This window comes from Acipenser ruthenus, chromosome 12 (assembly GCF_902713425.1).
Source record: "Acipenser ruthenus chromosome 12, fAciRut3.2 maternal haplotype, whole genome shotgun sequence".
In the NCBI taxonomy this organism is placed as follows: Eukaryota; Metazoa; Chordata; class Actinopteri; order Acipenseriformes; family Acipenseridae; genus Acipenser; species Acipenser ruthenus.
In genome coordinates, this window is record NC_081200.1 from 33,634,043 (window position 1) to 33,649,705 (window position 15,663).

Here is a 15,663-nt window from a genome sequence, read left to right on the forward strand (position 1 = left end):
CACTGCTCTTGCTCCACCTATTACCTGTTCGAGCTAAGCACATATTGTTAATGGAAGAAAGCAACTTAATTATATATAGCTTATTTGTCATTTAGAAAACAGTCCAAAGTTTGCACTGGGTCAGAAGCAGCAGAAATCTGGTCTGATAGAGTTTAAATCTAGATTGTTCTTCACAGGTCACGTTGGCATCGGTGGAAACTTTTATCTCTGTAAAAGTAACTTATTTGAAAATGACTTGTATGCATTAATGTTACTGATTGCTTTGATGTATGTGATATAAATGGATTTGTTTTCTTGGCTCTATAGCCTGTCTGAATGTGTGCTCCTGCCGTCTGGCCAGGAGCCTCTTGCTAATGAGTTTTTATAAAGTTAGGGTTTCTCTGCTAGTGTAATAAAATCGAGTTGAACTGAAATGAATTGACTTAAAGGCAGAGCAACACTTAATAGAAATTAATTTTGTATTAGATAACAATCAATGATTTCTACAGGACAAAACAACATTCTGAACAGCCAGTAACGTCCCGGACAAGGCTGGTCTGTCCCCTTGAAAATAGTACCCAGACACAATAACTTGCAGTTAAGTGCTTTTATTATTTACAATATAACAAAGCCAACAAAATTAACCTAACTCTTCCCAAAGAGTCCTACACTGTACACCATATGATCCCACTCAGTCAGTTATTAGTCAGTTTCCCTGACTAATAAGGGGCAAGCTAATCTTGTTTACCCCAAACCAAAACCACTGTTCTTTAATCTTCCTGTTTTTACCTTCACCTCTCCATACACCCAATCCATTTAGCCCTTTTAAAAAATCCATCAACCCTTATTCCCCAGGGTCCTAAAGCCCCCTATTCCTATCTGAGACATACTCCATCACTATATATATATATATATATATATATATATATATATATACATATATATATATATATATATATATACATATATATATATATATATATATATATATATATATATATATATATATATATATATATATATATATATATATCACTCACAATAGTTCAAAATTGTCGAACAACAATGTATATATAATGCATGTATAGTTGCTGTGACCCAGCACTGTACACCCTTGTTTGCTTTTGATTACCATGGTAAGTATTGTAAAGCATATTCAAAAATGAGAAATACAGGCAAGTACAACAATTCACATAAGTGTAGCAGGTTAGCATCAAGAATGAGACTGAGGACTAGGAAGCTGCAGTTTAAGTGCTAAAATGCACATTTAATAAACAAAATTACACAAAAACACAAACAAAAGGGAACAAGGGCCAAAATAGAGGTTTAAACAAAATACCGCAAAAACTGTTCAGGCTGGGCACAGCTGTCACTGAACGTTTTAAACAACCTGCAGGCTGTGCACCTTAGAGCCCCTTCAGCTTGCCTTAGCCGTTGCTCGTCGTGCCAATCCTTGTTAAAGTCCATGACAATTTTTTTTCCCCCCGAAACCAAAATAAAACCTGCAGTCCTGCTCCGAGTCTCTGAGGCGCATCCCACATCTGAAACCATATGTAGCAGCAGTTAGCATCAAGAATGAGACTCAGAGACTAGTAAGCTTCAGCTTAAGTGCTAAAGCACACATTTAATAAACAAAATGACATAAAAACACAAACAAAAGGGCACAAGGGCCAAAATAAAGATTTAAACAAAATACCACAAAATTGTCCAGGCTGGGCAGAGCCTTCACTGAACCTTCTAAACAATATGGCAACACACAGATTTTATATTTATAGATTATATATTAACCCTGTCCCTGCCACATAAGTATATGCAGAAAAGCATGATTAAAAATAGGCCTGTAGAGTTTAATAAAGGCAATAGATTAATCTGTTATACAACATATTCAAATAAAGATTCATAACTACTGTACACTATCACTAATACTGTATGAAAACATTTAACAGAATGTTACCGCAGTACATTTTTATGGTAATGTTGCAGTTTTGTAGCTTCTAGCATGTTATTTATCTTGCTTTACCATTATCAACCATGTTCTCAAATCTGAGACCGTGCTAACCATATAGTTTACCATGGACTATCACTATGCTTTAACTAAACTTTCTTTGCTTTTTACCCTGGTCCACAGTAAACATTTATAAGGGTTACTTAAGAGTAAAAGTTATTAGGTCTTATCTTTTTGGCATACCAATACAATATATATATATATATATATATATATATATATATATATATATATATATATATATATATATATATATATATATATATATATACCTGAACTTGATACTTGAACACAAATATGGTCATTTTAAGTTCTAATACAATTTAGATTATGTTTTGTAGAATATTGGTCCCCACACTATTGTTTAAGATACTTCATAAGCATATTTTAAACGCTGATCTTCATTTCTTCCCAAAAACTTGATCTCCATGGTCAAACTATGGAAATTGGGTTTCCGAGAGAGTATTTTTTCTATTGATCCCTTTTTAGGTGGTTGGAAGATTACTCACCATTCTGTAGATTAATCTTTTCATTGACAAAAAGATAGTTCTGCATCCACAGTTAATGCAGGCCAGGTAGTGAAAGTTAGTTTTTATTTTAAGGACAAGATGGCGGATTAAACATTGAGTTTTCTCCCCTGTCCTTACAGGGAGGCAGTTTTATGTGTTCATTCTGAACACCTGATTTACTAGTCCTGAAAATAAACCACTGCAGACATAGCCTTTCTTCTGCAGCCAAAGAGGCACTTACAGTGTCAAAAAATCACAACATTCAAATGTTAATTCAGAGAGCTGAATTGTGGTGTAAAGCTGAATAATTTTCATATAAATATCAATAGTAACTGTTGGACAGTGGAGTCCATTATTTATTGCCCAAAAGATAGCAAAGGAGAAGATTAAAAAGATAAATAAATGCATTTTGAAGTTGCACTGCCCTTGCAGGATTTCTTTCTTGTCCTTATTTCTGAAGAGTGGACAATAATAAGTGAACCAGGGGGTTAATTGTGGTTAATAAGCAATAAAAACCGCCCCCCGCACCCCCCCCCCCCCCAGTCTGATTTAGTGTGGGCTATAAAGAATTGAACGGTTTGCTTCCAATCAAAGTTCTGTAGATTGCAAAACATGTAGTGAAGTTCAAGTTTTGAAAATGGTAGGGAAAATGCAAATTAGAATAAATACATTGATATATAATAAAAAAATAATTAATGCAATTAGTCTTAAAAAATGTTTATCTGTAACTATAAGAAATTATAGACATTAGCGTACTGGTAAATATGTCTACAATTTATGTGATAAATTCTTAATCAACATTTCTAGAAAGATTCTTCTCTTTTTTTTTTTTTTCTTTTGTACTGTACCATCTTGTGGTGCTCTAAGGAACTTCCTCTGTGTTGAAATATGTTATTTTTAAGAGGGAAACCTGGGCTTAAATCAAAACAACAGGTATCTGGATCGTATCAGCTGAGTGACATTTAAAGACTTACATGATATACAATGCTGTGCGTCAGTGTTATTTTTTACTAACCTGTGTTTCCCATTTGGTAGTTTCCTTTAACTTGCTGCTTCTTTTCACTGGCTTGGTTTACATGCACTTTAGAAAGTCAAAATTCTCTCTTCATTGTTGTGAGAATGTGGCATAACACGCACTTATGAGCTCACAAATGTGGTAGAGTAAGGTATTCTATTGTAGATGTACTACCAGTATTTTGAAAAGGTTCATAACTAAACATTTTGAATGGATATTTTTTATATCATTGACCTAAAGTGCTGGATTTTAGCTGGTAGACTACCATAAGGATCAGAATTGCTGAAGCCACCGTCCTGTAGTAAACTTTGTATATATTATATATGTACTTGTATAATAGGTTTATAATAAATATTTATGCTGTCAAACAATGTTTAGCAAATAATACATGCACAGTACAAAGCGTGTTCTTATGGAATGTTGGTACAGTATTTGTTTTTATTTATGTTTATGTAATTATTTATTTATTTATTTGTATTTGTGTAACGCTATGTCTGGGTTTTTGATTTTGTTTCCCTTTTATTATATTTTTAGTGGCCAAATGAGGTAGGCTGCACTTGCGGTTCTTCAGCACAACCTAAAAACTTCTTGTAAACCCAGAAAACTGGATGATATCAGAAGTCACGCAAGGTCAAATTGGAACACTGACAAAAACAATTCCCTGAAAGAGAAGATGACCGCCAAATCAATGCTTTTGGGATATGCCTGCTTGTCAGGTATTTGCTGAGCATTTTATATCAAAACTGACGATAGGCCCCTCCGTGGAGTGACGTCCTCGGTCCCGCCTCCCGAGGTAATAAAGACCGCAGTCTCTTTTGCATTGAACCCGCAAATGCGAGTGATGCGACCTCGCAAAGTTGGCAGTCATCTTCTCTTTCAGGGAACCGGGGTTACATCCGTAACCTATCGTTCCCTTTCAATTCGAAGATGACTTTCCCAAAAGTATTGCCAAATCAATACTTTTGGGAAAGTATACCAAAGCTGTTGCGAGGGAGAATGAGGGCAGCAGTGTGGAGTAGTGGTTAGGGCTCTGGACTCTTGACCGGAGGGTTGTGGGTTCAATCTCAGGTGGGGGACACTGCTGCTGTACCCTTGAGCAAGGTACTTTACCTAGATTGCTCCAGTAAAAACCCAGTTGTATTAATAATAATAATAATGAGAGGACAGCACATGAGGGACATCTCGCTACTGCCATCTGGTGTTGGTGGTGTGAGCGAGCAACTTCAAGGCATAGAGGGATCTATGACATTAAGTTGGTAGAACCTGGTAATGTATGTGGAGTAGCCCAGCTAGCTGCAGTACAAATATCGGTCAACGAGGCATCTCTAAAGAGGTTCCATGACGTAGACCACTGTGAAGCTGGTCTGACATGACACCGGTAACATGGTGGAAGGCTTTAATTTCATATAATATTAGGAATTAATTATTTATTCATTTATTACGCTGTTTCATGTATGTAAAATCGAAATGCATATTTTTGTCTTTTTTTCTGTCTGTCTCTTGAGATTTTTCCAAAATCTGGTTAATGTTGCTTATGTTCGTATGTCCTCTTGTGGTTGCACAGCGCAGTGCCGTCTAAGAAAAAAATAAAATAAATAAATTATATATATATATATATATATATATATATATATATATATATATATATATATATATATATATATATATATATCAGAACAAAAAATATTTTTTTACAATAGTTACTTAATAGTGCTTACTGCAGTGTAAGGTCATTCTTTTTTTATTCGACATTTCACACCTGTTGATATTACTGGAACCACTGAAATATAAATATTATTATGAGATATCTAGTTTTGTTTTATTGTTGCTCATTGTAGTTATGCCATGTTAGTCACAACGGTCATTTATTCACAGATCTCTCTCCTGTTTGTTTGTCTAGCAGAAAGGAATGAATCACACCATAGCATAAATTATTTTAAATTAGTAAAACAAAAAAAAAAAAAAAAAAAACTCCATCTCCCAGATGCCCGTTGTCTTTTATTTATTTATTTATTTATTTTTTAAAATTTTATTTATTTTTTTAAATCTGCACGTACTGGGAGTCCTGCGTGCTGACGTAGTTGCGCTAAAGTGGCTGCTCTGTAATTCAGCCGATCTCGGTAACCGGGGAGATCGCTTTTAGTTTGAAACTCTGTGATTGGCAGTATGTCCTTGAATATTGTGTATTTGTTTTTGTACTTTTAAAACAACTCTTCTTGTTATTTGTTTTTAGAACAGACAAGTCAATTGGGGTTTGCTGCTGCTGTTTATTATTATTATTGTGTGTGTGTATATATATATATATATATAATATATAATTTTTTTTTTAAATTACAATGTGTAAATCTTTATTTAAACACTCCCTTGTCCGGATGCAGTGAGCAGTAGATTGCGGCCTGGAAGAGCTGAATTGAGCAGCGGTCTGAATTATGTCAACCAGCCGGCAACAGCATCAGAACGGCGGCGGAGTGGGGTCGGGACCTGGGACTAGCAGCAGCAACAGCGGCGGTAGTAGCAGTAGCGGCAGCGGTAACACTAGTAACGGGGACGGGAGTGGGAACGCGGTCTCGTCACGGACACTGGGTACTGGGATTGGGGCATTAGCAGTGCCTATACTGGGGGTTCCCTCCTCCCGTAGTAGCGCAGTTTCTTTGGGGAGACCTGGCTCGTCCTCGGGCAGTAGCAGCAGAAAGCGGCCCCTTCCGACACCCCTCTGCAACGGCCTCATCAATTCCTACGAGGACAAGAGCAATGATTTTGTGTGGTGAGTGTTCTTGGGCTTTACAGCTACCCAAGGCCGGTATTCTTAAAAGATTTGCGGTTCAAGTGGATGAAGACTTTGATAGAATACAAATGCATCGCAGTATGTGCGGTCATTTCTCGGAGTCAAAGCAGTCTACTAGTTATTATTGTGTTTGCATCACGAGTATATCCCCTGTGGTACTACTTTAGTAGCTTCGAAAATCTGTTTACAATTGCAGTCTGTTTGTAACTTTTTTTAACACTTGTTGAGATGGTTCCTGTGTAAGTGCAGACTGACCTAAAAGTGTAAAGTCTGTGTCTTTATTGTAGATATGAACTGAAGAAAACTTATCAAACCAATTTAAATGTAATGCATTCTGTAAGCCAAGCTTTTCTAAATATGTGTTTATACTTCATCTAGTATGTATTTATAAGAAGGACCAAACACCACAGTAAATGGCCAGAGGGGCACGCATGTGTAGTTTAGCTGTCTTGTACATATACTGTATCGCAAGCTGAGTTCCTGAGTGCTATGATGACATAACTTATATCCAGCCAACGTTCTGTTGAGCAATTTCACAAGGCCACACATAGGAAGGAGTCTTATATCCTCTTTTAGATTTCAACAGAAGCAAAGTTTTTTGAGTCTCTGTGAACAGTTTAATGCAAATGCAAATCTGGCAGCTGCCAATATTTACATTTTATGCCTGACAGTTTTTATATCATACGGTATAATATTTTGGACCATACTGTTTTTTTTTTGTTTTTTTTTGCTTTAACACTTTTGACTTTATTTTCTTTATGTAAAATGTACAGTTTTTTGCAGTTAGTTAGTCATTCATTGAAAGCAATTGATAAGCATGAAATAAACACTGGAAACTTATTTTAGTGTTTATACATGCCAATGAGGTATTGCTATTATTTCAGTAAATATACAACACATGCATTAGGTGTATTGATTTGGAATTAACACTTTCTAAGCTCCTGTTAATCAGGCCAAATAAAAAAAAAAGTGTAGTTCGGGTTATGTTGGGGGGGAAAAAAAAATACGGTGGGTAGGTAAAACATTTATTTCCTGAATAAGCAGTGTGTGCCTGGTAAAAGTGGCAAGTGCTATTTTCCAGTACATTTAATAACCCCTGATGTACTTTCATTAGTTACACTGTCATCTTGCTTCATTCTCCCACCATCTCCCCTTTCTCCACCTCACAGCTGGCTCGGCCTCATTTTGAGGGTGCATCTTGAAACATAACAACTGCCTTGTTTTATGCTATAGGCAAGTAGCTCTAAGGAATGAAACCACTTGGACTAAAATGTAGCAGCATTATCACTGCAACACTTAATGACTGTCAGTACATTCTTTTCTACACTGTGAAAAAAATTGCCATAAAAAGTCTGCTGCAAATAAAGTAATTTTTGTAGTAGAGGGAAACAAAAGAAAGAGATGAGTCTCCTATTAAAAATAACAAATCTGCAATAATTGTAATCTTGATGGAATTCAGAAAATAACAAAATAATTAACAGCAATTAAGTCAAACAAGTCAGAAATTTAGCTTTAAAACTCCTACGTAAGTTGAGTTTTTTTGTGCAATATTAATATTATCATGGTACATGTTTTTAGACACTAAACAGCTTTTTGTTTTAAAATAATGCATCTTTATTTATCTTAAACATGATTTGCAACATTAATATCTGAAATCTGTCATATTTCAATTTTGACAAATTAGGTCAAAGGAAACTAGTATTCATACAGTACACTTTAAAAAACATTTCAAATCTGAAAGTCAATAAATTGAACCCCCCCCCCCCCACCATGATTTCCCAGCACAGCACTGGGCGCTGCAGAACACTGCCTGTAGAGCTGAATTAAATCATTCTGCAAAACACGTCTGTTGCAGGCAGAACTAACTGGATGCTGTATTTAATAAATGGTTCCTGTTTCCGAAGATGCTGCTTCCTGCGTTTCGATTGCAATGTTTTACTGTGTTCTATATTTAATATGTATCTTTGTAAATAGACCCAACATTGCATCTCAACCTTCTGGGATAAGCCATAGCAAAGAAACATTTTCAAGAATAATGTCTACATATAGGCGTGTTAGTGATCGAGTTTATGAAAATATGTTCACAGTGATTTAATTTCTTGCAAAGGGTGAAAGGGCAATTTTAATGATACTTTCCAACCTCCCTGCTGCTTCTTGGTTGTCTGGTTACTAATACTGATGTTTCAACCAAATAACTTGGAACTTAATTTAGGTCCAGTTCACGTGACTTAGGGGTGGCCGTTCCATAACAGTAGCTTTATTCGATGCAAGGATTATAATTAGGGCTTCTGTTTTTTGGGTTTTATTAATTGTATTTTTCGGTGCTTATTTTTAGCTATTTTCTAGTTTTATGTAAATTGTTTTTTTTTCGGGGCTTTCGTTTTTGATATACTGTATGAAATTAGTGTTTTCGGTTACTTTCCAGAATGCTTGAGCATTTTTTTTTGTGTCAAAATATGTATAGTAACTCGACAGTACTTGCACACTTAAGTTGTACCTTCTATTTTGTTTGCACCCGAGTGTACTCCACAACGCTTTCAAATTAGACTTTACATGTAGAATCTACACAAACTACTCCACACTGATGAAGTTAAAAATGCATATAGAGTATAATTAAGTAAGATTTACAGAGAAAAACAGATTAATCTCAGTTGCAGATGTGTGGAGTAGTGGTTAGGGCTCTGGACTCTTGACCGGTGGGTCGTTGGTCGGTGGGGGACACTGCTGCTGTACCCTTGAGCAAGACACTTTACCTAGATTACTCCAGTAAAAATCCAACTGTATAAATGGGCAATTGTATGTAAAAATAATGTGATATCTTGTAACAATTGTAAGTCGCCCTGGGTAAGGGCGTCTGCTAAGAAATAAATAAATAAATAATAATAAGTATTCAACCCCTTTTGCTACTGCAGCCCTAAATCACCTCGGGTGCAAATTATTTGTTTAAGGTCACAAAATTAGTGAAATGGTTTCAGCCCCAAAGTGGTTTAACTTGTAGATAATGTCCCTCAGGTATATAAAGACCTTCAAGCTGCAACTCTCATAGTGATCCAACAACCATGAACACCATGAACACCAAGGAGCTTTCGAAACAAGTCAGGGATAAAGTGGTAGAGAGGCACAGAGCAGGAGAAGGATACAAGAATATTCCATAGGAGCTGATTATCCCTCCCAGCACAGTGAAGTCCCATCATTAAGAAGTGGAAGATGCATCATACCACCCAGACACTACCCAGATCAGGTCGCCCTCCCAAACTGAGCAGTTGGGCAAGCAGGAAACTGGTTCGGGATGTCACTCTGAAGCCAACAATGACCTTGAGAGATTTGCAAAGTTCTGTGTCTGAGATGGGAGTCAGTGTTCACACATCAACAATAAGCCGGTCCCTGCACAAAGCTGGCCTGTATGGACGGGTGGCAAGAAAGAAGCCATTACTCAAAAAGCCTCATCTTAAAGCATGTATGGAGTTTGCGAAAAAGCATGTGGATGATACTGCGGACATGTGGAAAAAGGTTTTGTGGTCAGACGAGACAAAAATTGAACTTTTCGGTCTAAATTCCAAGAGTTACATCTGACGCAAGCCCAACAATGCACATCATCCAGTCAACACCATCCCAACTGTCAAGCATGGTGGTGGCAACATCATGTTATGGGGATTCTTCTCTTCAGTAGGGACTGGGAAGCTTGTCAGGATAGAGGGGAGAATGGATGGTGCAAAGTACAGGTTTGAGTCAGCCAAGACTCTGAAACTCGGGAGGAAATTCACATTTCAGCAGGACAGTGACCCGAAGCACAAAGCCACACTGGAGTGGTTGAACAAGTAGAGAATTAATGTTCTTGAGTGGCCCAGTCAAAGTCCTGACTTGAATCCAATCGAAAATTTATGGCGAGACTTGAAGATTGCAGTCCATTGACGAGCACCATCCTACTGTGCAAAGCTAGTAGAGATCTATCCAAAGAGACTCGTAGCAGTAATTGCTGCAAAAGGTGCTACCAAGTACTGACTTAAGGGGCTGAATACTTATGCAACCAGTAAATTTAATTTTGTACATGCTCTGTAAAATATGTATTTATTTATTTTTGTATGTTCCTTGACTATAAATTATAAGTTAAAAAAGCCAGGTAATGTTGAGTCAACACAACTTCTGGTCACCTCTAGTTGATCAAGAAAGTCCTGTGTGAGATCAAATGTGCATAAAATGGCAGGAGAAGTTATTTGAACCTCTGAATTAAATGTTCAGTGCTGGCTCATAATTTGCTAATTCTATGCTCCTTTTGTCTTTTAGTCCAATCTGTTTTGAGATGATCGAGGAAGCTCATATGACAAAATGTGGACATAGTTTTTGGTAAGTGACTCTGAACACTAGTAGGCCGCAATCTAGTTAGTTTTGTTACAAGGCTTACTATTTTATAACGTCTTCCAAGCTTTTACTTGAACCAGCTCTTTCACCCCAGGATTCTGCATAGACAGTGCCTTCCAGTTATCATATTTTGATGGGGCGTTTCTTAGGAACCACATTTCCGTACTTATGCACCTCAACCATTATGTTTTTACATAAATCTGTGCTGGGTCATTTAAAATTTTCATCAGAGAAACTTTAAGAAACAGTCAAGTTCACAAATGATGTATGGTTTTATGTTCCATTTTTGCATTTCGTTATCCTCTTACTTTAAAAGTATAAAACCTAATGAGCAAAACATACTGTAAATGTTTTGAGGATTTGGATCTCCACCAGCACAATTTATAACAAAGTTCAGCTGGTCAGTTTCATCTATAAATCGCTAAATGTCTCATCAAGCTTTTAGCCTTGGAACACATTAAGCCAGTAATAAATATATCTCCCACAATGCATAGATGAGACATGTACTAAACTTTAAAAACACTAAATTATAGATCAGGAAAATCATGAGGTTGATAGGATTTATTCTGACTAGCAGAGCATATGGCAATATACAGTGAATACTAACATTGATTAATTTTGATGTATGTTAAGTCAGTGGTTGGTTTGCCTTTGACAGTTTTTTTTTCTGTTTGTTTTTAGTTACAAGTGTATTCGAAAGAGTCTGAAAGACAGCAACAGATGTCCAAAGTGTAACTATATTATTGACAATGTGGATCAGCTATACCCTAACTTTCTAGGTAAACTCTCGTTCTAGTTTAAATTACCTCAAGTAATTTTAAATTACGCACTTAAAAAAATAAATCAATTTACTGGTCAAAATAAGGTACTATTGATTTATGAAGGGCTTAGTTTTTAAACTGTATCATTGATAGTACTGTGATGCGTTGTTAGTATATGGTAAATAAACTGGCGTTCTCGGGGCTGAATGTACACAATTGAAAGTTACAGATTTCTTTTTAGCTATTCTGCTAATTAGTTTAGCTTTTGTTGAATAGCAAAAATAAGTATTTTTCATGGGTAAGAAAATAAACAGGAGTTATTGTTTACATTTACATATAAGAAGTGCTGTCAGACTGATGTGTAAATTAAGCCTATTACACCTGTTTCTTTATATATCCGATAAACAGGTTTTCAGTGCTTCGCTCCATGTCCAATGGCAAAATAAGATTAATCAGCAAGGCACAACCACCTTGAAGTAGAAACACACAACACAAATGACAGGCTCGTTGTTGATTTAAATACTTCTGTCTCTGTGTTTTGGGGAGGAGAAATGTCTTCACGCAATGTTATCAGGCACTCACTACAGTTCAGGAGTTATGCGCGCATATACTGGGCCAAAGCCAGCTGGGTGGCTTGAATGATAAGAATCTGATCGACTCAGTTCAGGTCCGAGTTTGTAAGTGTGTTAACACAGTATAAATATGTGGTATGTGCTCAGAAGTGTTTTTGCAAAGCACTAGATGGCGCTCTTTTTCTTTTATGAAAGTTGCGTTTGTAGGAAATTACTAAGAAATATCTGACTTTTATTCAGGCCTGCATGTGTATTTTATGGCTGGTAATGTTCCATTTTAGTTGCACTAACACTTATAATCCAGTGCTGCTGTTCATGCTTGTTTCTTTGTTTTGTAGTGAACGAACTAATCCTCAAACAAAAGCAGAGGTTGGACGAGAAACGACTGAAACTGGACCATCCGGTAAGAGTATAAACAAGTATTTTTTTTTCGTTTTAAAGTTGGACCTCATTTATCCAGCTATACTCCAGTAAACTGGAGCCTCTTTATTCAAACTCTTCATGTGCTGTGAGGAGTTTGAATCAAAGTAATTCTAATATGCTTCCATATATTTTGGGCACACAACTGCTTTTATAATAATAATAATAATAATAATAATAATAATAATAATAATAATAATAATAATAATAATAATAATAATAATAATAAAAATAATAATAATAATGATGATGATTAACAGTATAACAGGTATTTAAAACAAATCTTCTATAAAGTCATTGAAACCTGTTTGCCTAAATTACTTGGTACTGCAGGAGATGCATGTTCTGGGGAAAAAGAACGTTTGCAGTAACTTCCCCCCCACCTCTAAATAATTCATTCACTGTAGAGCTGTTATCAACCCAATTTAGAGTAGGTGCTAAATATTCTACCTTCCAGAACAACATCAGTGTTTTTTTTTTTTTAATCAAAATATTAAAATAGAAAATGTTAAAACATTCACCTCATTGTGGAATTGAAAATGCCAGGATGTCATGGACAAAATGATAATCAAGAGATGCTGCCAAAATAACTTGACAACAATTTGGCTAGCTACTAATGAGAACAATAACATATATCAATTTATGATTGCATTGCCACCAGTGCTTGACTAAAAATGTTGTGTCCCTGCCATTTATCCTGGGTTCACATTGTCTGAGTGGGAGCATTTTAGTTTCCCTTCTATACTGAATGTGGAACCTAGCCTAAAAGGTCCTTCATGCTCCAAGCTCAGTTTATCGCATTGAAATAAATGGGGAATTACTTAAGCAGGTCACAGTAGCATTGCTGGGAACCAGTTCTCTGATTTCTGATAGATATACTTTCCAGGACAAAATGTTTTGATTGCTATTACATTCATATTAATATTAGGGCTGTCATTCGATTAAAATTTTTGATCGGTTAATTTTTCGGCATTAGTTTAATCAATCGGTAGATTCATCCGTGCACATTTTTAATAAAGGTAACGATCTTATATTTTCAAATCAAAGACATTGCTGATTTATCACCCACCTTTCCTGAAATGCTGGCCTTTTACCAAAGATCAACCCTTGATGGGTGTGCTTTCAATCCTATGAATTAAATAAAAGATAACACGCCTAACTTGTATTTAAACTGTTAATCTGTTCCCCGCGTACCCTGTCTCATTATAATTAATGACAGCAGCAATACAATTCCCGTACTTGATATTTTTTTCTTTGTTTTCCAGAATGGACACCGATGGCAAGTTTTCCAAGATGTGCTTGGTACAGATCAAGAGAACTTGGACCTGGCCAATGTTAATTTCATGCTGGAGCTTCTCGTACAGAAAAAGAAACAGCTTGAGGCGGTACGTGACACAAACCTCTTGACTGTTGGCTTATATTTGTGGCAAGTTTTTTATTTTGTTATCCTGTGTTTGTTCTTAAGGAGTCACAAGCAGCCCAGCTCCAGATTTTAATGGAATTTCTAAAGGAAGCCAGAAGAAATAAGAGAGAGGTGTGAAATTTGTTTTATCATCCTTTTCATCCTTTGGTAGAAATATTAACTGCACCATTAAACAGTAAAACTAAATTTCAATATCTAATCAGATTTGGGCTGCTGTTAGTTCCATCTTCAACCAGGTATTACACACAGTTCAAAGATTCATCTATTTATCATGTTTTGTATAAACCTAGCTCCATCAGGAAAAGGTAACTTATTTGTGTATTGGCATTTTCAGTCATATACTCACTTTCCTATCACATCCCTTATGAAATACGACTGTTAAACAAATATTTGAGTGAGCTACCCTGTTAACTAAATTGCAATCTCACCAGGGCATCACTTAGACCTGCTTAAAAAGGAGTAAACAAGCTAACACGTAATTAGCCCCTGAACAAAATGATTCACTAAAGTGGCATAATTGTCACTAAAACTCCTCCAACTTGCAGCAGGATGGCTATAATGCCAGCATTAATTGAGGAACTGGCACTAATGAAAACGACATTGTCAAAACAATACTTACGTGCCTTGTTTTTTAAGGGCACTTTCACACCTAATTTGTTTCACCCTTTGATGCGGATTGAAGTGTGGTTCAGTTCGTTTGGAGTTATATGTGAAACCTCTGAGTACCACGTAATCGCACCAGGATGCGCATCAAACCAAGTGAACCGAGATCGCTTGAAATGGTGATCTTGGTTCGCTTAGAAGGGGGCTCGATACGTTTGCCACTTTGCTCCATTTCAATTTTTTGCAATGTGAAACAAAACGTATTCCAGTATGTGAAACAAACTACTCCAAACAGAAAAAGCAATTTATGGAAGTGACGTACTTCAGCAAGCACCAAGTAAAGTGTCTCCGCTTGTCGCACATACACAACCCAGGGCTTGTCAAAAAATACATACCAGACAAGAACACCATAATGTCACATGTACACAACAGCACATCACAAAAATACAATGCGGCTGATTTACTAACTGGCACAACTGGCTATTCAATGAAATGATGTTAATAGTGTTTTAATTACTATTGCATCATGCGTGTTCTTTAAGCATAATAGCAAAACTGTCACCAACAAACAAAAGTGTGAAATGACAATTGAATAATGATTTAGCACATGTATTATGTCTGGCTTTATTATAATTGTGCCATATACACTCGCAGGGAAAACATGCCAAGACAAAGCGGTACTGTCTGTACAGACATTAGTCATTGCTGCATTTGCGCTTCTCCGCCTGAGTTTAGTAAACTAGCTCCTGTTGCATCTATCTCACCACACTGTCACTCATACAACATTTACAACAAGCTATTAAATAAACCAAAATAACATGGACAACAGCACAACCACATCATGTAAGTTATTCTCCATGTTGGGCAAGATGGAAAACCGTTTTTCCAGAGAGAACTTCCACTCTAGTAAGCAAGAGAGACCGGTGCATTTGGAAAAGCTCAATGTGAAACCAACAGAACTCTAGTCTGGATGAAGCTGCAAGTGAACCAAACAAATTAATTTGAAAGCACTTTAAAATAAACTCAAGATCGCTTGAATTTCTCTGGTGTGAAACGAACCGAAGCAAACTTGAAAAAAATGTGTTTGTTTGCAAGTGAACCATGATTCGAATCACTTGCAAATGAACTAGGTGTGAAAGTGCCCTAAAGTCAGATCTGTCGATCTTCAAAATAAAAATATTTATAGACCAGTAGTAGCTCACGTTTTACTTTACTGCTTCAGAATAATATAG

At 36.3% G+C, this 15,663-nt stretch overlaps 1 protein-coding gene across 3 annotated transcripts in view; it reads left to right on the forward strand.

The window, feature by feature from the left end:
• Positions 1–5,589: 5,589 nt before the first annotated feature.
• LOC117416458 (E3 ubiquitin-protein ligase COP1-like) overlaps positions 5,590–15,663 on the forward strand; it is a 29,757-nt gene continuing 19,683 nt past the window's right edge. For 2 of the 3 annotated variants that reach the window (XM_034027532.3, XM_034027533.3), the window contains exons 1-6: positions 5,636–6,272; positions 10,578–10,637; positions 11,334–11,431; positions 12,324–12,388; positions 13,671–13,790; positions 13,871–13,939. In XM_034027532.3, coding sequence (XP_033883423.2) covers positions 5,938–6,272; positions 10,578–10,637; positions 11,334–11,431; positions 12,324–12,388; positions 13,671–13,790; positions 13,871–13,939 — 747 coding nt within the window. In that variant the 5' untranslated portion in view covers positions 5,636–5,937. Of the gene's footprint in view, positions 6,273–10,577; positions 10,638–11,333; positions 11,432–12,323; positions 12,389–13,670; positions 13,791–13,870; positions 13,940–15,663 lie in introns of all 3 variants that reach the window. The other variant, XM_059034898.1, reaches the window with a different exon arrangement.